A 22,135-nucleotide genomic window follows, 5' to 3' on the forward strand; every position below is an offset into this window, starting at 1 on the left:
AATTATGAAGTAATGGCATCTTGACATTCCATGTGACAAAAGGTTCACATTTGCAAACAAGTTTTCAGAGTTATCTAAAATTATAGTACAGTCGAACTTTGTTAACTTTACCTAGTCAGGACTGACTGAATTTGATCGAATTATAGTAGTTTATTGAACAATATACATTACATAGGAATTTTGCTGGGACCTGACGATAAATTCGAATGAAGGGCGGTGTTTGAATTATCCGAGTTTGAGCGAACAAAGTTTGACTGTACGTACCGACTGTACATACTGACTGATATAACACTAGAAAAATATTTAAAACATCAGTCATATAAAATTTTTTGCTGGAATTTCTGTATGTTTTGTTACACATGTAATTTACAATTATGCATGTCTTCTAAGAAAACATTTCAATGCTATGCATTTATTAAGTTAAAGAAAACCAGTTGTTTTCATATAAAGCACATATGAGATGCTAATAACTACCTTTGGACATTAGACCGCCTCGGTAGCTTAGTGGTAGAGCGTCCGCTTCGAGTGCGGGAGGTTAGGGTTCGATCCTCGGCCGCGTCATACCAAAGACATAAAAAATGGTACTAGTAGCTTCCTCACTTGGCGCTCAGCATTAAGAGGGTAGTGCTAGGACTGGTCAGCCCGGTGTCAGTATAATGTGACTTGGTGGCGTATCATGTCAAGTGTTTACGGCGTTATATTCCAGTGAGGCAGCACTATAAAGTTGGGCATTGTGCTCACTGCTACAGGTAGACACCGTCGTTTATATGACTGAAAAATTGTTGAAAAAGACATTACACCCGAACACACACACGCACGCACACACACATCTTTGGACATTGAATGTGTATCTTCTAACCACGTTTTCCCTATAACCAAGTCTAGTTAAATGTATCCAAAGATGTTGAAATGCAAAAAGGGGGAAAAATCAAAGAATGAAATATTGGTATTTTGTATCCGAGTTTTCTCTGTACGCAAGATTGCTGCATTCAACTTTTACTGTATATTGAAGCAAGCTTTAGTTGTCAATTCTTTCTGAAATTCCTGATATTTAAGGCATTCAAAAAATATATATAAGTTGGCTTAGGGACTTTTTAATATTCAAATTCATACTGATTGGTTTTGAGTTTACTGATTAACAAAATTGGTCTAGAATTTATCCATGACATGTTTAACTCTTGTTTGTTGGATACACGATTTGTTCTACAGTTGAGCCATGCCATGGGAAAACCAACATAGTGGGTTTGCGAACAGCATGGATCCAGACCAGCCTGCGCAGTCTGGTCAGGATCCATGCTGTTCACTAACAGCTTCTGTAATTGCAATGGCTTTGAAAGTGAACAGCATGGATCCTGACCAGACTGCGCGTATGTGCAGGCTGGTCTGGATCCATGCTGGTCGCAAACCCACTATGTTGGTTTTCCCATAACAAGGCTCAGTTCTACATTATCCCATCAACAGTTGTGAAGCCATGACTTCAGTGAACATAAAATTGCTCCTAGATTTTAAAATAAAAAAATATTTTAGATGACTTTTACATGCGTAAACTTGATTGTTGATGTACTTCATCTTTGTATTGACCTAGTTCCAAGTTATTTCAAAAATGATTATAAACGGGGAGTCAAGTTCTCATAGCTGCTTTATAGTCAGTTACATCTGCTTGATGTTTTCTGCCTATCTCAAAAGTTTAAAATGTTTATTGTGGAATAAAACCCTGTTGCAGAACTCTTTGAAAAAGCTGGCAGTTGATTTTAATCACTGACACCTATTCTTAAAACTTAACAGAAAATATTTATTTTATTTCAGACTGGCCAGTCTCAACAGGTGGATGTTACTGTTCATAATCCGTACCAGCCAGATGCTTTGGTAGCCAGTGAGGATACACAGAACTCTGAAATACGTATGAATATCACTGATGAACGTGGACATGTGACTGTTACAACTGCAGAAATTTCCCATAATTCCAGTGCAGGTGACGGCTCAGAAGCGGAAATTGTTCTCCATGTTAAGACGTCATACCCTAAAAATGAAAAAGAGACAAGAAATCAAACTGGTGAAAAAAATGAAACAACAGTAAATACTGACACAGATGTTGAGAAGCCAGATGTAACAAAGTTAGACCTTGAAACTAAAGTGGATGTCAATGATTCAAGTAACTTTTCTAAATTTAGCTCTCCCCAGAACTTAGAAAATAGGCCCAAGTCTGCTCAAGTTCACAGAAGGGCACATTCCACAGGTAGTGTTAGAAAAAATTTGAAGAAACAGGACTTTGGTTCTATTTCTAGAAAGTGGCGCCTAAAGTCCTTATCTGGTAGAAAAGTCAGTGAAACTGATTCACCAGAGCCTGCTGCACCATGTAGTCAAGATCTGTCTGAAAGCTTGAATATATCAGAAAAAGCTTCCACTGACGTGGATGAAAATTCTGAAGCAGAAAATCTGAATCAGTCTGGATGCTTTTTGAAGCTCTTAGGAAAGAAGTTAAATAATTATCAAAATCAGATTGAAAAGGAGAAGCAGCAGCTGTCGTCTAAATCAGACTCAAATCTGGGAGATAGGTCCACATGTCCCGATGTGGTGTCATGTGCCTTGGAAGCAGAGCTGAAGAGTAAAGAGAATTTGGAGAATGTAGGTCAGAATAATGGGGTCAAAGTCATAGAGAAAGATGCTTATATGGGTCTTGTTTCCACCGAAACTGATACAACTGCCTTGTAGAAAGATAAAACAAAAAACAAAAAAATGAGTATTTTTCAGTGGATTTTGTTTCTATATATCAGTAGTAAAATAAAGATATTCAAATATATACAATGTACAGGGAATTTAGGTCAGGACTGTGGCTATAGTAGTATAAATTCTGAAGAATACAAAAATGGGTAGTTAGTAGGTGCATGGCATAACCTTGGCATGTCCTTGAAACGAGGTAACTATGGTACTGGGGATATTTTGTATATGGTAAATTATTGGCCTAATAAGGATTCGAAAATTGAATTTTTTGAAAACCTTACCAGAGTTTAAAGTGTACCTGAAAAAAATGTGAGTAGAAATTTCACCACTAGGCATTTTGGATAAAATATTCAAAAATTTGATTACGCCAAAAGTTGTAAGTGAGGTATATAGTGCATTACTTACGGTCATGTTGAGCAGTGAACTGTTTTGAAAATATTTTTCTGACCATTTTTAATAATACACATGATGATATTGTGCCCTCAGTGACAGCCATTATAAGTATTTGTCAACTGGGCTTGAAATGTGCTGACACTTCGGTAAATTCATGTTGTCATGTTTAAATGGATCATATTTTTAGCCCACCATCATCAGATGGTGGGCTATTCAAATCACTCTGCGTCCGTCGTCCTTCCGTCCATTCGTCCGTCCGTCCGTCCGTCATTCCGTCCGTCCTTCTGTTAACAATTTCTCGTTATCGCATCTCCTCAGAAACTACAAGGGGGATTTTGACCAAACTTTGTCAGAATGATGTATTGGTACCCTAGTTGTGTCCCCCTGAAAATCAGACTGGTTCAACAAATTTTTAGTAAGTTATGGCCCTTTGTTTATTTCTATAATTTACATAGATTTATATAGGGAAAAATTTTGAAAATCTTCTTGCCCCAAACCACAGAGCCTAGGGCTTTGATATATTTGGTATGAAGCATCATCTAGTGGTCTTCTACCAATATGATTCAAATTATTTCCCTGGGGTGTAATATGGCCCTGCCCCGGGGGTCACATGGTTTATATAGACTTATATAGGGAAAAACTTTGAAAAGCCTCTTGTCCAAAACCACAGGGCCTAGGGCTTTGATATTTTGTATGTGACATCATCTAGTGGTCTTCAACTAAGATTGTTCAAATTATCCCCCTAGGGTCAAATATGGCCCCGCCCCGGGGGTCACATGGTTTACATAGACTTATATAGGGAAAAAATTTGAAAATCTTCTTGTCCAAACCACAAAGCCTAGGGCTTTGATATTTGTAATGTAGCATCGTCTAGTGGTTCTCTACCAAGTTTGTTAAAATTATCCCCCTAGGGTCAAATATGGCCCCGCCCTGGGGGTCACATGGTTCATATAGACTTATATAGGGAAAAGCTTATAAAACTTCTTGTCAATAACCTACAACATTCAAATTTGGACCACATGTATGGTTTTGAGTGGCAAGATGAACCTTGACATGAGTTGACCTTGATTTTGACCTAGTGACCTACTTTCACATTTCTGTAGCTACAACCTTCAGATTTGGACCACATGCATAGTTTTGTGCACTGAAATAAACTTTGACCTTGACATTGACCTAGTGACCTACTTCCACATTTTTGAAGGTACAGGCTTCAAATTTGGACCACATGCATAATTTCGTGTTCCGAAATGAAATTTGACCTTGATTTTGACCCAGTGACCTTCTTTCACATTTTTCAAGCTACAGCCTTCAAATTTGGACCACCTGCATGGTAATTGTACCGAAACAAACTTTGACCTTTACATCGACCTAGTGACCTACTTTCACATTTTTGAAGTTACAAGCTTCAAATTTGGACCACATGCATAGTTCTGTATTCCGAAAGAAAATTTGACCTTAATTTTGACCTAGTGACCTACTTTCACATTTCTCAAGCTACAGCCTTCAAATTTGGACGACATGCATGGTTTTGTGTACCGAAACAAACTTTGACCTTTACATTGACCTAGTGACCTACTTCAACATTTTTGAAGGTACAGGCTTCAAATTTGGACCACATGCATAGTTTTGTATTCCGAAATAAAATTTGACCTTGATTTTGACCTAGTGACCTACTTTCACATTTCTCAAGCAACAGCCTTCAAATTTGGACCACTTGCATAGTTTTGTGTACCGAAATGAACTTTGACCTTAAGATTGACCTAATGACCTACTTTCAGATTTCTGTAGCTATAGGCTTCAAATTTAGACCACATGAATAGGATTGTGTACCGAAACAAACTTTGACCTTAATATTGACCTAGTGACCTACGTTCACATTTTTGAAGGAACAGGCTTCAAATTTGGACCACATGCATAGATTTGTGTTGTGAAGTGAAATTTGACCTTGATTTTGACCTAGTGACCTACTTTCTCATTTCTCAAGCTACAGCCTTCAAATTTGGACCACTTGCATAGTTTTGTGTACCGAAATAAACTTTGACCTTAAGATTGACCTAGTGACCTACTTTCAAATTTCTCAAACTACAGTCTTCAAAATTGATGCACATGCATAGTTTTGTGTACAAAGAACTTTGTCCTTGAAATTGATCTAGTGACCTACTTTCACATTTCTCAAGTTACAGCTTTCGAATTTAGACCACATGCACAGTGTTGTGTACGGAAATGAAATTTGACCTTGAGCTAGTCAGTAAGTCTTGAAATTTGGAACACACAAAAATGACACATTGGTGGGCGCCAAGATCACTCTGTGATCTCTTGTTTTAAATGTTCATTATTTGGGATTTTTCATATGAGTTTAGTCAAGTATCAATGAGAAATTATGCATTTTCCTCTTGATGCAGTGTTTCTGGAAACGCATGATACAAATTATCTTAAAATTAATTTACCAACTAAAGGTCATTTGGGAAGATGGTCTTGTATACTCCATGACATACAGTAAAAGTTAAATTCACACAATTTTGTATTATTATCAAAAATAGTTTTTCCTAGGAAATTTACTCAAGAGTGATTCAAAGACACTCGAGCTTTTGTTATTATCTATGTAAAAGAAGGAAATAGCCTTTTGTTAAATGGTTTGATTTTGTTAGAATGACATTTCTTGATTTTGTTTTGCTATTTCATGGGGATATGGATTTGTGGATTAGAATTTTCATCTTAAAGATGAAAAGAGTGAGAGTTTAATATATTTGTTTGTTGAGATTTAAATTGTTGATGATGCAAGCATGAAATCCATGACCATTAAGGAGTTCCAAGTGTACTACTGAAAGTAATTCAATTTATACAATAAAAAAAAATGATGTGCTATCTTGAAAACACAAATCTTGAGGACACCCATTTACTGGTAAATTTGTAGACTGGTAGCCTTTATTCTTGTCTGGGTCTAAGATTTAAAAACTTTAGTCTGGAGACCAGTCTCAAAATACAAGCTTACTGTTGGTCAGTTTCAATACTGAGCTCAAAATCAACCAATCAGATGTTGGAGTTTTTGATTGGTCCACAACCTTTTTATAACCTTTGGCCCAGATCTTTTACAAATATCTTTTTCACCACTTCCATTATGTGACTGAAATAGGACAGAATTCTTTTTATAAATGTTATACTTTTTGTTTATGAAATGACTGGTTTTTCATTTTGATTTTATGTATGTATATCATGAAGTCAATGTTGTTTTTATATTCCACTCACTCACTGTTAGACGCGTTATATGTGCTGTAACATTCCTGTCAGTTTTGTCATATCAGCTGCCACTATTGGTGTATATATATATTACATATAATTCTCTAAGGTAGTAAATGATAATTTCCAGGAATGGATCAAAGGGTACAAATATTATTTGTGGAAAATATTAGTCAATCCTGTAGTTATAAACTTGTTAAAAAAACACTTTGATTTTCAAAGAGATTAAAAATTTTGGTGCTAAACCTTGTACGATGATAATTTGACTTTATTTGTTAATTAATTTATACTACTCACAAAAACTGGAGGACAAATTTCAGTTAACTTGGAAATTTATCACAGCATTGGACTTAATTATGATTTTTAAAGAGATTCAAAATGAGCCTCAGCCTGGCTGCACATTTTTCTCACCTTTCAAAAAAAAAAAAAAAACCTATTGAAATTGCTGTAACTCGCAACTTATCCGGGTCTTTCTGTTTACATTAGAATAAAGTCTGTATTTGATTTATTATATTGTAAACAATTATATATTTTTTGTCAATGAATCATCAGATGGTAAAGAGGAAAATAATTAATACAAATTTTACAGTTGTTCTGTATCTGTGATGCAGGAAGTAAATGTGAAATATGGTATAGAAGGAAATTTAGAATAAAGCTATGTATATGCTAGCCATTTGCAGGTGCATAATTTATTCTTTTTATGATATTTTTCCCTGTTAGTATATGTTTAACCCTGTGTTAAAGATATCAAGATAATATCACCACAGAATCATGCTCAGATATGCTAAGCTGAGGTATACTGTAGGTTGTTTTTTTTTTAGCATTTTAACCCTTACCCTGCTGAATTTCTATACTGAACTTGTCCGTCTTTCAGTTGTGACAGAACCATTCACTGTTAAAAGGGATTGTTACCAAAAAAATACTGAATAAATAGCGAACAGTGCAGATCATGATCAGACTGCACAGATGTGCACAGGCTGATCATAATCTGCACTGGTCACAAAGGCAGAATCAATCGCATCCAGCATGATATGGGTTAATAGTACGCAGACTTGCTCACTTTGCTGAGAAATAATACAAAGCAGAAGTGAAACACAATGAAGGGCATACATTCTCTGATATAATTAAGAATTATCCCATGCAGTATGATATGGAATGTTAAAATCAATTAAAACACACTTCTGCTGTATATTATTTCAATTATGTAAAAGTAAATGAAATATAGAAGCACTGTTTGTTGGTCACTACTAATAGGTTAACATGATGTCACTGTTTGCAGGTGTTTACTGTATAAGAAAGTCGACACAGTGTCACTGTTTGCAGGCGTTTACAGTATAAGAAAGTCGACACAGTGTCACTGTTTGCAGGCGTTTACTGTATAAGAAAGTCGACACAGTGTCACTGTTTGCAGGCGTTTACAGTATAAGAAAGTCGACACAGTGTCACTGTTTGCAGGCGTTTACAGTATAAGAAAGTCGACACAGTGTCACTGTTTGCAGGCGTTTACAGTATAAGAAAGTCGACACAGTGTCACTGTTTGCAGGCGTTTACTGTATAAGAAAGTCGACACAATGTCACTGTTTGCAGGCGTTTACTGTATAAGAAAGTCGACAGTCGACACAATGTCACTGTTTGCAAGTGTTTACTGTATAAGAAAGTCGACACAATGTCACTGTGTTTGTGTATTTACTGTATTAATAAATGTAGGATCATTCAGTACAAATATCAATCATGTTGAAATCTGTTTAGCTAACATTTACTGTAAGTTGGCAATTTTCTCAAATCTTTTATTTTGTGGTGTTAAAAGCCAGCACTTTAAGTTGTCATGTTAAGAATTTGTAACTAGTAGATTTATGTTATTCAACATAGTTCCAGTTAAATTTTTTGTTTGATGTTAATTTTCAGTATGCATAGTTTGTAAATAGTATACGAGCAAAAATATAAACTATCACAAATATGACTCAAACTACTGTCACAGTGTAGCTTTTATGAATAGTACAGTCATTCATCTATTTGTTGTTTCAAAGTGTTGTTTTCTGAACATGTGTCAGATTTTAAAATGATGTCATCAGCATATTAAGGTATATTAGTACAAAAACAAATGTATTGTCTTTCATCATGTATGTATAGCAGGAAGTTTTATAATGATTTTAACAGGAAATTTTTTCCGGTTGCATTCTGTATTTCCAGTGTTCTTGTGCAGATTTAACTAAGGCCCCAAATGGGCTTTTTTTCCACTGGTAAAAAAGTCTATAGTTAGCTTATAATACAACTGAAATGTACATAGCACAATTAAAAAAAAACAAAACAAATAAAAAAACATTTAATTTCATAGTCATTAAATTGTATGATTTCTGCTGAAGCAGTTATTTCATTAGGACATGACTTTGTGGAGATGACATAAAAGTCAGATAATTAATTATGTTTGTTGGTATTTATTTTCAAGGACAGAACACACAAAAAAAGTTTAGTTTCTCACGTATGAAAATGACTCTTCAGTATTGGATGTTACAGTTACCATTTACCCTGCTAAATTTCTAAAATGGACTGCTCCATCATTCAATTTGGGCAGTACCACTTATTATTCAAAGGTGTGTTAACAGGAAATTGACTGAATATAAAACAGTGCAGACCATGATCAGCGTTCACAGATGTGCAGGCTGATTTTGGTCTGCACTGGTCACAAAGGCAAAATCACTTGCACCAGCAGGCTAAAGGTTGAGATTGTGACCCATGACACTCTACCGTCAAACTACCCAGATCCAATTTATTTCTTGTTAGCTATGAAGTAAGAGGTTTATGTGTAGAACCAATGGCAACAACTCTAAATTTATCTCCGATAACACACAGTTATAATAACAACTTTAATTTTTATTGGCAGTAAGCATGTAATTGTTCAGACATTTTCGTCGCTTGTTTTATTTGCATCACAAATGAGACTTTTTTTGAGAAATTAAAATAAAAAAGAAATATAAATTTATTAGTTACACTTGTTAGCTTGTACTTCTGAGCTGGTTGACTATAGTTTACTTTTTAACTTTGTTACGTTACAAAGAAATGGAAAGGTCAGTATTTTTCTTTATTGACCAGTTAATTATTGTCATTTACCATGTAATTTTTGTTGCCGTTAAGAAAATGAAATTTGGTATTTTCAGTTTTACTCAGTTTAAAGATTATAGCTATGCATTGTGAAATATGCACTTTTTAGCCCACCATCATGATGATGGTGGGCTATTAAAATCACTCTGCGTCCGTGGTCCGTCCGTCCGTCAGTCCGTCCGTCCGTCCGTCCGTTAACAATTTCTCGTTATCGCATCTCCTCAGAAACTACTGGGGGGATTTTGACCAAACTTTGTCAGAATGATGTATTGGTACCCTAGTTGTGTCCCCCTGAAAATCAGTTATGGCCCTTTGAGTGGGTTATGGCCCTTTGTTTTTCTATAATTTATATAGATTTATATAGGGAAAAACTTTGAAAACCTTCTTGTCCAAAACCACAGAGCCTAGGGCTTTGATATTTGGTATGAAGCATCATCTAGTGGTCCTCTACCAAGATGATTCAAATTATGTCTCTGGGGTCAAATATGGCCCCGCCCTGGGGGTCACATGGTTTATATAGACTTATATAGGGAAAAACTTTGAATAACCTCTTGTCCAAAACCACAGGGCCTAGGGCTTTGATATTTTGTATGTGACATCATCTAGTGGTCTTCAACTAAGATTGTTCAAATTATACCCCTAGGGTCAAATATGGCCCCGCCCTGGGGGTCGTATGGTTTACATAGACTTATATAGGGAAAAACTTTGAAAATCTTCTTGTCCAAACCACAAAGCCTAGGCTTTGATACTTGTAATGTAGCATCATCTAGTGGTTCTCTACCAAGTTTGTTCAAATTATCCTCCTAGGGTTAAATATGGCCCCGCCCCAGGGGTCACATGGTTCATATAGGCTTATATAGGGAAAAGCTTTTAAAATGTTCTTGTCAGTAACTACAACATTCAAACTTGGACCACATGTATATTTTTGAGTGGCAAGATGAACCTTGACATGAGTTGACCTTGATTTTGACCTAGTGACCTACTTTCACATTTCTGTAGCTACAGCCTTCAAATTTGGACCACATGCATAATTTTGTGCACTGGAAAAAACTTTGACCTTTATTTTGACCTAGTGACCTACTTTCACATTTTTGAAGGTACAGGCATCAAATTTGGACCATATGCATAGTTTCCTGTTTCTAAATGAAATTTGACATTGATTTTGACCTAGTGACCTACTTTCACATTTCTCAAGCTACAGCCTTCAGATTTGGACTCATGCATAGTTTTGTGTACCGAAAAACTTTGACCTTGACATTGACCTAGTGACCTACTTTCACATTTTTGAAGGTACAGGCTTCAAATTTGGACCACATGCATAGTTTTGTATTCTGAAATAAAATTTGACCTTGATTTTGACCTGTGACCTACTTTTACATTTCTCAAGCTACAGCCTTCAATTTGGACCACTTGCATAGTTTTGTGTACTGAAATGACCTTTGACCTTTACATTGACCTAGTGACCTACTTTCACATTTTTAAGGTACAGGCTTCAAATTTGGACCACATGCATAGTTTTGTATTCCGAAATAAAATTTGACCTTGATTTTGACCTTGTGACCTACTTTTACATTTCTCAAGCTACAGCCTTCAGATTTGGACCACATGCATAGTTTTGTGTACCGAACAACTTGACCTTACATTGACCTAGTGACCTACTTTCACATTTTTGAAGGTACAGGCTTCAAATTTGGACCACATGCATAGTTTTGTATTCCGAAGTAAAATTTGACCTTGATTTTGACCTAGTGACCTACTTTTACATTTCTCAAGCTACAGCCTTCAAATTTGGACCACTTGCATAGATTTGTGTTGTGTACGGAAATGAAATTTGACCTTGAGCTAGTCAGTAAGTCTTGAAATTTGGAACACTCAAAAATGGCACATTGGTGGGCGCCAAGATCACTCTGTGATCTCTTGTTATTTTTTGTTTTGAAAATTAGAATTGCTGCTCTAAGCGGAGGAATATCTCCCCTACAGAATTCATGATGAAAAAGCATATAACCTATTAATAGGTGTGTAAAAATCAAACAGAGAAAAAAATGCTTTCCAGTAAACAAAAAAGTAAGTGAATTTTATATTTAAGATGAACTACTTTCAGTATTGTTAAATAGCAATTTGATATTGATGTACATGTATGATATTTTGTAACAAATGGGGTTTATTGTGATTTAAGCATTTTAAATGCATAATACAACAATGATTATGTTTTTGGTTGCATTATGTTTGTATATTTGAGAATATGTTTAGAATTGTATTTTTTGAGTGATATTGTTTTAAATTAAAATACTATTGGCATATGTATTTGTTGTAAAGTATCCTTGTAAAGTGTTGAAGTAATGTTTTTAAAGGATGAAAACATCTGAGATGCTTCTGAAATGATGAAGAAACTCAGCATTCTGCAGGGGTAATTATAAGTATGTATTTAAAACTGGTTTTTATTTGTATAATCATATTTCAGTGTCAAGTATACATTTGGTATCAAATTCTGTTTATGAAGGTTTTACAAGTTTTTTGCTGGACAAGCTGAGCTTAATGACATTCTAATTTTAGACAGATTTTTTACCCATAATAATAATAGGTCAGAAAGATTATTGAATATTTATTTGAAAATAATGGCCAAGGCCATCCAGTTTTTTATTTTTTTTGATTATTATTATGAGAAAATTTGCAGGTTATCCTACAGAATTTATAATGGTTATAATTATACATGTAGGGTGTAATGCTAAGAGGTTTTCATCATATACAAAGAACTTTTGCTTAACACTTTCAAATTTATAGCCCGTTAAAACTGTTGCAAAGACAAGCAACATGATTTTTGTATAGATTTTGGGAAGATTGCAGCAATATTAATTGCGTCGTTACTGGTATTGCTTTAATTGTTGTTATGAGCACAACATGTACTATTTATTGTACACTCATTGTGATATAAATTATTTATTGTTTTATCTTGTCTGTTGCATTCTCATTTTCAGTGATAAATAAAGGCATATTTTCAATAGCTGTCAAAGTTGTTAGTTGTCAGTTTTGTTTGTTATGCGTATTTCCGTACCCATGAACCTAGAGGTATTCCAGCTAAGTCTTATGAAGTAAATGATTAAATGAGCCGTGTCATGAGAAAACCAACATAGTGGGTTTGCGACCAGCATGGATCCAGACCAGCCTGCGCATCCGCGCAGTCTGGTCTGGATCCATGCTGTTCGCTAACAGTTTCTCCAATTTCAATAGGCTTTAAAAGCGAACAGCACGGATCCTGACCAGACTGCGCGGATGCGCAGGCTGGTCTGGATCCATGCTGGTCGCAAACCCACTATGTTGATTTTCTCATGGCACGGCTCAAATGCCTTTAGCTTCGGAATATGCAAAGGAAGCCTAGCATTATTTCTGTTCATATGTTCATAACGTGAAAGTCATGTGGATGATCTATAGATTTTTTGTCTAGTATGTCAAAGATCAAGACAACAGGCACTTTGTTGAAACAGAAAGTGTTGACCTAGAAGCATAAAATTTCACAGTGTCATAATTTTTGCTTGTGAACAGTAGATAGACATTATTGTTCAACACCACACTGGCTGATAAATGGAAAATAGATTCTGGTAAATAACCCAAGAAGCCATGAGCCTAGAGGCATCTTTCATATGAGGGTAGGCTATTGGCAGTAGATGAGATCTACAAATTAAGGAATCACTAGGCCAAGAGTGTTCATTAATCCTGTTATATTTTTGGAACAGTAGATCAAAAGGCATTGTTATGCTGACTCAAAGGGGGGAAATGGTTTCCTGGCAATAATATGGGACTGGTTGGGTCACTTCACAGGGTGGTAGCCAAAAATATTAATAAAGGTTAGTATCAGTTGCTCAAATGTCACGGTCACCTCGGCCCTTACTTTGAAAATGGTTTCTAACAGCAACTGGAGAAGCTCGAGCCTACTGAATTATACCATATCATAGAATATTGCTGCTTATATATGAAATACTGTAGGTCAAGGATCAGCAACACACTGACTCTTACAGACCAAGGATCAGCAACACACTGACTCTTGGTTCCGATATTTTAATCAACATCTAAAGAATACACGGGCACATACCCATAAAACTATTCAATTATTTCTTGCGGTGATTAAAAGTTTTCAAATTTGTGGAGATTTAGTTGGTCACATGCCCAAAGCAGGTAAAAGTGTTTTGTTATCAATGACAGAATTACACTTTAACTTGCAAAAATGAAACTCTATTGGATAATTCATAATTATGAATAAACTTCATTCTTTCATGTCACAAGTCAATTTCGTGCTCAATTTCAGCTTTGAAATGTCTTTTGATCTAGTTATTGGTGACACCCAAGACCTACGAACATAAAGATTCATTGTATAACTAAATATTGTTGTGGGAACATTAATGTGATCAGAACTGCTATCGAATGTAATTGAAAACATCCAGTAAAATAGGATTAGATGTAATCGTAATAAACCAAACTGTAATAATTGTAACCATTATGTGATGAATACATTGAAAGTAATTGAAGTTGTGTCTGGTCCAAGTCAGTATTCTTCAACCATCATGCTGACTCTTGAAAACATAAGGGTATTTTAAAGTAAACTGGGTATAATGACGTTCTGCTCACAAGACTTCGGCTTTGCCCAAAGATCAAGGTCATAGCTCTACTTGGAAGTCAATAAAATTGTTATTTTGAAGGAAGAGGTATTGATTTGCACAATATATCTACTTGTTACCAAATGATTACATTTTAAGACAAAAAACTTTTAAGATTTCATGATCAAGATAAAAGACGTTTATGTCTTATTTTCATAATTTTCAAATCTGTTGTCACCTAATTAAGCCAAAATTTCAAGGAAGATACATAGATTTATTCCCATAGAATGGGTAACTGGGACAATCTATTCCCTGACAATACCATTCAGCAAAGTCACAATTTTACAAGTCTTTAATGTTCAACAATGTCTAAAAGTATACAGTTGGAAAGTTTACATATTTTATGATTATTTAAACGTCAAATTTTACTAAATCTCACAGGTATTCAGTCGGCATGATGCTGTATGAAACCCCACTCTCTTTTACAATTTTACTTGGCATTTCTCTATTTCAAACACAAATCACTCTAGCCTGAGGGGAAGTTATAAGGAACACAGGTGGTACTTATCCTATCCTTCTCAAGAATTTGCACGACATCAAAACTCGGGACCAAAGTACACCCACAAGTACTTATGCTAGATATGCAGTAGAAACATATTAATGGTCTAAGTCTGTACACTCAGTAGCCTATGGTAACCATGAACTCAAGTACCAAACAGATGTGTGAAGATGAGTACACTCATCTATATGACACATGAGAAAACAGTGAAACAGGCTAGTATTGTTGTAATTGCAGTCTTCCCAATTTTCATTCCAGTTTATTTAAGGATACATCTTGAATTCTGATATTTCCACAGTGTGCTAGGACTCCATCTTTAAATAAACCCACCAGCATCAGACCACCAAAACCTCCTCGTCACCAAAATGAGAACCAGTCACGAAAAAGCATCTGTGCATATGTTCCATGACCCTGTTCCAAACTATTAGTATTTGAAAGGAAAGTTGTGCCTGTCAACAACTGTGTTGCTGTAAGAAGGGACTGCAATTCAAACCCCTACAGCAGAGTCAACATTATAACAAAAGGATAATGATGATGCTTCTCAAATTGATACTGAAGCCAGTGCTGAAATTGTTGTAGCAGGCATTATGCCGCATACCATGTTCAAGCCTGAAGAAGCCACTCATTGCGCCATCTATTGTCCTTTAATTTAGACCATTGAAGAACTGGGTAGATACATATTAAAACCAACATCACCAGCAAGCATACTAGAAACTGTGTTAATACATAAGTGGGGACAGAAACTTTACAGACATTAGAGTGGACACAGTGGACCATTTATAACATTGTCTGACTAAAAAACCAGGAGTCATGAGCTCCTCCAACTAAAACTTACTAACATTAGGATAAGAGTCTTGTATTCAATAGTAATTTAAAGACACTTCTGCGAGAAGGTATTTCTAAACCCGTTTTTTATGGGGATGTGGTTTACAAACTTCGTAAGATCTTGGGTCCTGGTAATTTTCCAAATGTATTTGGAAAGATTATCAAACGTTTTATTAAAAGAGGTTACGACCCAACTGTTTTGAGACATACCGCATGTTTAGTGTTCAACCCGTTTACAGTTGGACACTACGCTTCCCTCTTTGATTGCGTCTGACGGAAGAGGGGGAGGACTCTATGATGAGCAGTTTTTAAATCCTACCAGGACTGAACTGTTTTGATATTTGTCTTCTGGCCTGTTTCGTCGGGCCCTTAAGGGTGTTTCTCTTGTTGCTCTGTCTTCTGAAAAGGCATTGAGTACATACGTTTTTGGTTCTTAAGGTTTGCTTTTTATATATTTATACACGAGCATTTTTGTGTTTTACATGCCATGCCTTTTTGTTTCCATTACATGTGTTAGAGATTCACCTGGAGGGGATTACTTTTATTTACACTGTCCCATGTCTTTGGAACATGGTGGGGGTAAGAGTGAGGTTGGGTGCGCACCATAAACCGGTTTCAGCTCCCCAGTGGTGTTTTTGCCACTGACCGTTCCAAGGCGGTGCCCCACTGTGTTCCTTTGTTTGTTCGTTTTGTCCTTGTTGGTTGACTTTGTGTGCGCGCGTGTGTGTATGCTTATTGTTCGTCTTGTCCTTATGTGTTGGCTTTGAGTGTGTGTGTAGCTCGTTTTGTCCTGATGTGTAAGCTTTGAGTGTGTGTGTGTGTGTGTGTGGTGCGCGCGTTTGCGTGCTGGGGGGGTTTGTTTTGAGGAGGCTGCGCTTCTGGTGCGTGGCATTCCCTGTTTGATATTTTTCTTTGTTTGTATGTGGGTGTTTAACACCTAGTATGCAAAAGAACCAGGTAAGCTTCTGGAATTTAAACATCTTCTGTATCCTGCACTGTCCTCCCATTAACATTACTAACAAGGCAGTCTGAAAGACAGCTATATCCCCCGCCAAAAAGGGATGATGGTATTGGGTGGAACCATGATTAAACATTTGAGTAATGACCTTGACCATTTATAAGCTGGCTGGGTGAACATTGTCTTGATAAAGGGAATATTATAGCCAAGTCATATTAAAATCATTTAGTATTATTTATATTAAATGTAACCTGAAACTCTTTGCCTGTAACAACAGTTCACGCAGCTGTCGTTTTTTTTTTTTTCGCCGCATACCGAATACCGGACTTTATCGAAAAACAATTAAGACGACAACAACAACAACAAAAATCTGCTTCACTGGCGAATCTTTATTTATATCTTTAATATTGAAGCAGTTGTGAATATCGCATTATTTTAGATTACCTCTTAACTTACTACAAAAGCCTTCACTTCTGATTGTGACAGAGTTATAGGTGAGATTTTAGAAACGGTTTTCACTTAGGAAGTGTCTAGAGGTACGGATCCGTACCTCTAGAATCTGATTCTAGACGTACGGATCCGTACCTCTAGATAAGCCTGTAAGGGGTTTTCTAGGGGTACGGACCTCCGGTTTTCTAGAGATTAAGGGTCATTTACATTTCAAATTTTGTTGAAAATGAAATAATAATAATAATTATAATGAATTTGTTATTTCATTTTCAACAAAATTTGAAATGTAAATGACCCTAAACGGCTACCAAATGTGTGGAAAACATAAATACCCTAAGGGTTAATTATCATTAAAAATAGTTTTTTCCCCAACATATTTAACATTATTTTGTTTAATCTTTGTATTTTTTTCTGCCAGTTCTAATCCTCATGATTTATTTGGTGTTCCTCGGTTATTTACGTTTCGAAAGAAAATGTAACAAATCGGGGTGAACGGTGTTGTCTGTAAACCATTTAGGTTTAAGTTTAAGGTGAATTATGATGATAATAAATCTCTAGAAAAAGGAGGTCCGTACCCCTAGAAAACCCCTAACAGGATTGTCTAGAGGTACGGATCCGTACCTCTAGAATCAGATTCTAGAGGTACGGATCAGTACCTCTAGAATCAGATTCTAGAGGTACGGATCCGTACCCCTAGACACTTCCTTTCACTTAGGCAGTGGCTATTACGGTTGTTTTTCTGTCATAGTCGCCATTACGTCCTTACAGTATCGAAAACCCGTCAGTCAAGGATATATTAGAAATATGAGTGTCAAAGTTAGATTAAAAAAAAATTCTGTACTTTGAATTTTATGATTTAAAACCATATTGTATGTTATTTGTGTTGACTTGATGGAAAAAAAATGCAGGTATATACGAAACATAGATAATTCTATAATAATTAATATTTACGGGCACCGCCATTAAGATTATACTAACCGAAAACGGCCGATCGATAGCACGAAAAATTAGTGAAATGAGTAAGTTTACAATGTCATTTATGTGTGTCCTGACATAAATTTGATGTCTCTTAAATACTTCCGTAATCCTAGCTTATTCTCATAGGGTTGTCTAGGAATACGGAACTTGCGTAATCCTAGAACCGGAGGCTAGGATTACGGTACCGTAATCGTAGCCACTGCCTTTCACTTATGTGCTGTAGCAAATGGATAGGAACAGTTATCGGACAATTTTCAGATTTAAATATTTCTTACTGTAGGTACATTGATGAAAGGATATATATGTGTGTGTTTGTGTTTATCTACCTCCTCACCTGCAAACCATAAGGGCGACCAGTGAAAGGGATATGAAGCAATAGCTTTACTTTTGAATGATATCTTTTGTATCAATTGACTTTTGACTTAAGAAAACATTTATAGCAAAACCCTGTTTTAATACTGTTTATACAGGATTGGTGGTTTTATTTCGCGCATAATTTCACAGTGCACAGCCCAAGTGAAATTATTTGGTATGACGTCAGGGGTGTGGAATTCCTATGTCCGCACTCGGGACTTTTTGCCAGTGGACAAGTGCATTTTTTCACTCCGTTTGGCTGCGGACATGCAAGCATACATTTTCAGGTACAAATTGTGCAAAAAGCAAGAATGATTTAGTAACGATGTTGCTAGAAGTTAATGGTGGTGACCAAATAATGTTATCTACGAAATCCATTTGTTCAATAACATTAAACTTGCACAGGGCGCCTTTTAATATTTGGACGTTCAACATGTCCCTGTGTCAAGTTTAATCGAACAGGGGTTCCACTAGACCTGAAAACCCAAGAGTCCCAGGACCCTTGGGCCCAAATTTTGAAGGGTCCTTTTCCAAAATACAGGAGTCCTGTCCCAACACGTCAATATAATTTACTATATTTTTTTATTCAGTAATACGTAGATCTTTACCTAGAAGAAAACAATAAACCCAAGATCATGTTACAGCATAATAAAAATGTCAGTCTCAGGTCATATAGTCTCATATTGTAAACTAATATTTATCAAAATTCATGTTATTTTAATTAGGTTTTTCTTCAATATTTCATTTCATTTTTAATAACAGAACAGTGCTATAACACTCTAGAAAAATGTATCCAAAATGTACTATCCGAATACTATTACACTTTCAGAATGTCATCGGAAAGTAGTTTTTGCTCAGTTTATTTGGCAAACTAAGCTAAATCAGTGATAGTTCCTCAAATAATGATGCTACTTATCATAAAAAACTGCATTGAAAGTCAGGTTTTTTTAGGAATTTTGGAAATATTGTAACGTTTCAGCCACACAAATCCCGTCGGTGAAAAGCTAGCTCATCACCAAAGGTGATTTAATGTGCATATATACTGTCATCTTACTCCAATGACAATTGACAGGTTTACAAATTTGCATATTAATGGAATTACTTCCCTTTATGCATTCAGTAATCGTTACATTACTTTCCCCTCCGAGAAATCTCGTCCCGAGATTTGGCCTAGGAAATACATGGGTAAGGCAACTCCAGTCCGGCAGTTGACTTCATCCCACCGCTGCCACCATTTGTAACGTTTCAGCCACACAAATCCCGTCGGTGAAAAGCTAGCTCATCACCAAAGGTGATTTAATGTGCATATATACTGTCATCTTACTCCAATGACAATTGACAGGTTTACAAATTTGCATATTAATGGAATTACTTCCCTTTATGCATTCAGTAATCGTTACAATATGCATATGACATCGGGTGTAATTAGACCCGTGAACGGACATTCTAAACTTATTTTTGCTTTCGAAATTCATCAAAATTTGTGAAGTTTCTTGTTGAAATTATGATATGATCACTAAAGAATGGTCTAATTTAAAGTTGGCATGAAAAAATCTTGCAGGGCACTTTTCACATGCTCGGTAATCAGCTGCTTACGATAATTTAATAATTGGCGCCTTTTTTTGACAGTACACAGGATTCGCTTTATCAGTTAATTTCAACACTTCATTGATTTCTTGTTACCTATGTGCACTCGCCGTGACGTAACTTGCTGATAAAAATCAGCGAGGCATGTCTACAGGAGAAAGGGCGGGATTTAGCAGAGATCAAAAGCTGTAGAGCATGACCGCGAGTGTTTATTTTGAATACACGTGTCTATCGTGGAAATAGTTTTACTGAAGGAAATTAATGATAAGAGAAAGGATTATCAAAGGAAAATGCCCCCAGGTCCCGAAGGACGCACAGGCAAGTATTCTGCCGGGTCCTTTGAGCGTCTTTTGAAAATCTCCCGGGTCCGGACCCGGGGTCCCGGGTCAAATGGAACCCCTGATCGAATGACAGCCATTTGCATAGCACAAATTTCGACCTTATTTTATTGAAGTGTAATGTAGGGAAACTCTCAGACACATGATACATTGGTTTACCTTATAGCTCTTTGTTTACTGTAACTAAAACTGCACCACCAATCATTTCCTAGGGATTTTTCTAGAGCGGAATAGCAGGGCGCAGCGCCCTGCCCATTTTTAGCGCAGCCCTTCTGCCCGAAATTGCCGCCCTTTTGCCTTTCTTCAGCGCCCCTTTTCCCTTTTTAGCACCGCCCCTTTGACCATTAATTATTTCTAAACGAACTGCCCATCAATCATCTGTCAAAATACCATCCCAGATAACTGTCAATCGATACGAAGTTATGACACGCACCGACTATACACAGGTGCTGTGTATTTGCCCGAGGCATGTATGCAGTATCGTTATGCAGACGACGACCGACCGAATCGTAACAAACAACAATTGGATAGGTCAGCAATTAAAGCAAACTGCAAAACAGATTAAAAGGAGAAAAAAACATCTTAAAACAAAGTCTGCTGCTTATTAAATGCCGATTAATGGCCAGTAATTATCGGCAATTAGCGTGGCACCTCGTGTCAATATTGTGCATTTATACACGAGTATCAACGGTACATTCAGTAATATAATGAATGTATAATGACAGATTTGCACCAGAATTATTAAATTATTCAATAGTATCTTTATGGTATATTTCTAATCAAGAAAACTTTCCAGGCAAAAATAATGTATGCAAACATAAAACAAACTGCATGTATTTATAAATGATAAGCATGTTATATAGACAAACAGGTTACGACACAGGTATTAATGTTTTTCCTGACATTCAGATTCATTGCAAATCTTTCTGTAGTACCTTACAATGTAGACATTACAACAAAAACCAGTTACCATGGAACCTTATGATTTTCGTAGACAAAGGTGTGCAACGCGCAAAATGCACCATGCCCCTTTTTAGCAGTACACTGCCCTTTTTAGAGGTCTAGAAAAATCCCTACTTCCCCGACACATTACACAAACTCTTCTAGCATAATTTAATGAAGTATCATGAACAATACAACCCTGAATAAATATATAGAATCAATTATACATGCATAGACGAAAACAAGTATGTTCAGCCTACGGCACTAGTAAAAAATCTGCAGTCATTATTTCACGCATGGATACCGCCGAATGGATGTGGACTAGCCTTTTAAACTGCTTTAATATGAGCTTATAATAAATTATTTAAATAACTTTTAATTAAATTACAACCAATAAATGCTTGTTACACCCATCGATTATAAACATATGCATACTACATAGACAATATGTTAGTAAAGGGCCGCATTTTAAATAAAATCTAACCGTGAGAATATTTTTTCATCTAAAATCATTCTTTATTATAAAGAAGATTTGACAGTTTCATGTGTTGCGAAAGTGAATGGATGTAAATTTCACGTTCAAAGTGTCGGCAGATCTTCATTATTTTCAGTAAGACATGTTCAATAGATGTGTAAAATAGGTTTCTTTGTCCGTTGTTGGTATTTAGCTATCGCCTTTTATTCACTTCCACCGTGAACTTGTAAAACCTTCCGCAAGAATTTTTGCGGAAAGCTCTACCGTGAAATTCATACTTCGATAAAATGTCAGACTGTATGAAATGTCAAAATCGTAAAATATTGAAGTCCGACGTTTATTTATAGAACTATGAAATCCTTGTGTTACCCACTGAGGGCTTCTTGATTGCTGCCATACACTTGCATCTAAATTTAGCATCTTTTTCTGCATTCTTACTGGCTCTTGGTCTCAGTCTCGCATTATTTTGCACACGGTAACTCTATGGATAGAAACCGGAAACGTAAACAATCCTCGTAAACATTTGGACAAATTGTTGGTCGCCGATAGTCAGGTAATAACAAAAGTCAAAAGCACAGAGAGAATGCGAGTACGATATCATTTCCAGAGTTTCAGCCAGCCTCGCAGGGG

The 22,135-nt window shown here is 36.1% G+C and overlaps 2 protein-coding genes and 1 long non-coding RNA gene across 12 annotated transcripts in view; 2 read left to right on the plus strand and 1 right to left on the minus strand.

Annotated features, from left to right (window-relative positions):
* The window catches only part of LOC123540640 (uncharacterized), a 32,524-nt gene extending 23,894 nt beyond the window's left edge, over positions 1 to 8,630 (plus strand). For all 3 annotated transcript variants that reach the window (XM_045325852.2, XM_053527347.1, XM_045325853.2), the window contains one exon: positions 1,807 to 8,630. In XM_045325852.2, the coding sequence (XP_045181787.2) occupies positions 1,807 to 2,712 (906 nt within the window). In that variant the 3' untranslated portion in view covers positions 2,713 to 8,630. The remainder of the gene's footprint in view (positions 1 to 1,806) is intronic.
* Positions 1,729 to 16,686, minus strand: LOC123540642 (uncharacterized). Its single transcript, XR_008367946.1, has 2 exons — positions 16,633 to 16,686; positions 1,729 to 2,020 (listed from the first exon to the last, which is right to left on the minus strand). It is a non-coding gene; the product is annotated as an uncharacterized LOC123540642 (long non-coding RNA).
* Positions 16,687 to 16,709: 23 nt separating this feature from the next.
* LOC123541529 (transcription factor Ken-like) overlaps positions 16,710 to 22,135 on the plus strand; it is a 104,185-nt gene continuing 98,759 nt past the window's right edge. For all 8 annotated transcript variants that reach the window (XR_008367942.1, XM_053527353.1, XM_053527354.1 and 5 more), the window contains exon 1: positions 16,710 to 16,875. The gene's annotated coding sequence lies outside the window, so the exon portion shown is untranslated. The remainder of the gene's footprint in view (positions 16,876 to 22,135) is intronic.

This window comes from Mercenaria mercenaria, chromosome 16 (genome assembly GCF_021730395.1).
Source record: "Mercenaria mercenaria strain notata chromosome 16, MADL_Memer_1, whole genome shotgun sequence".
Taxonomy (NCBI): domain Eukaryota; kingdom Metazoa; phylum Mollusca; class Bivalvia; order Venerida; family Veneridae; genus Mercenaria; species Mercenaria mercenaria.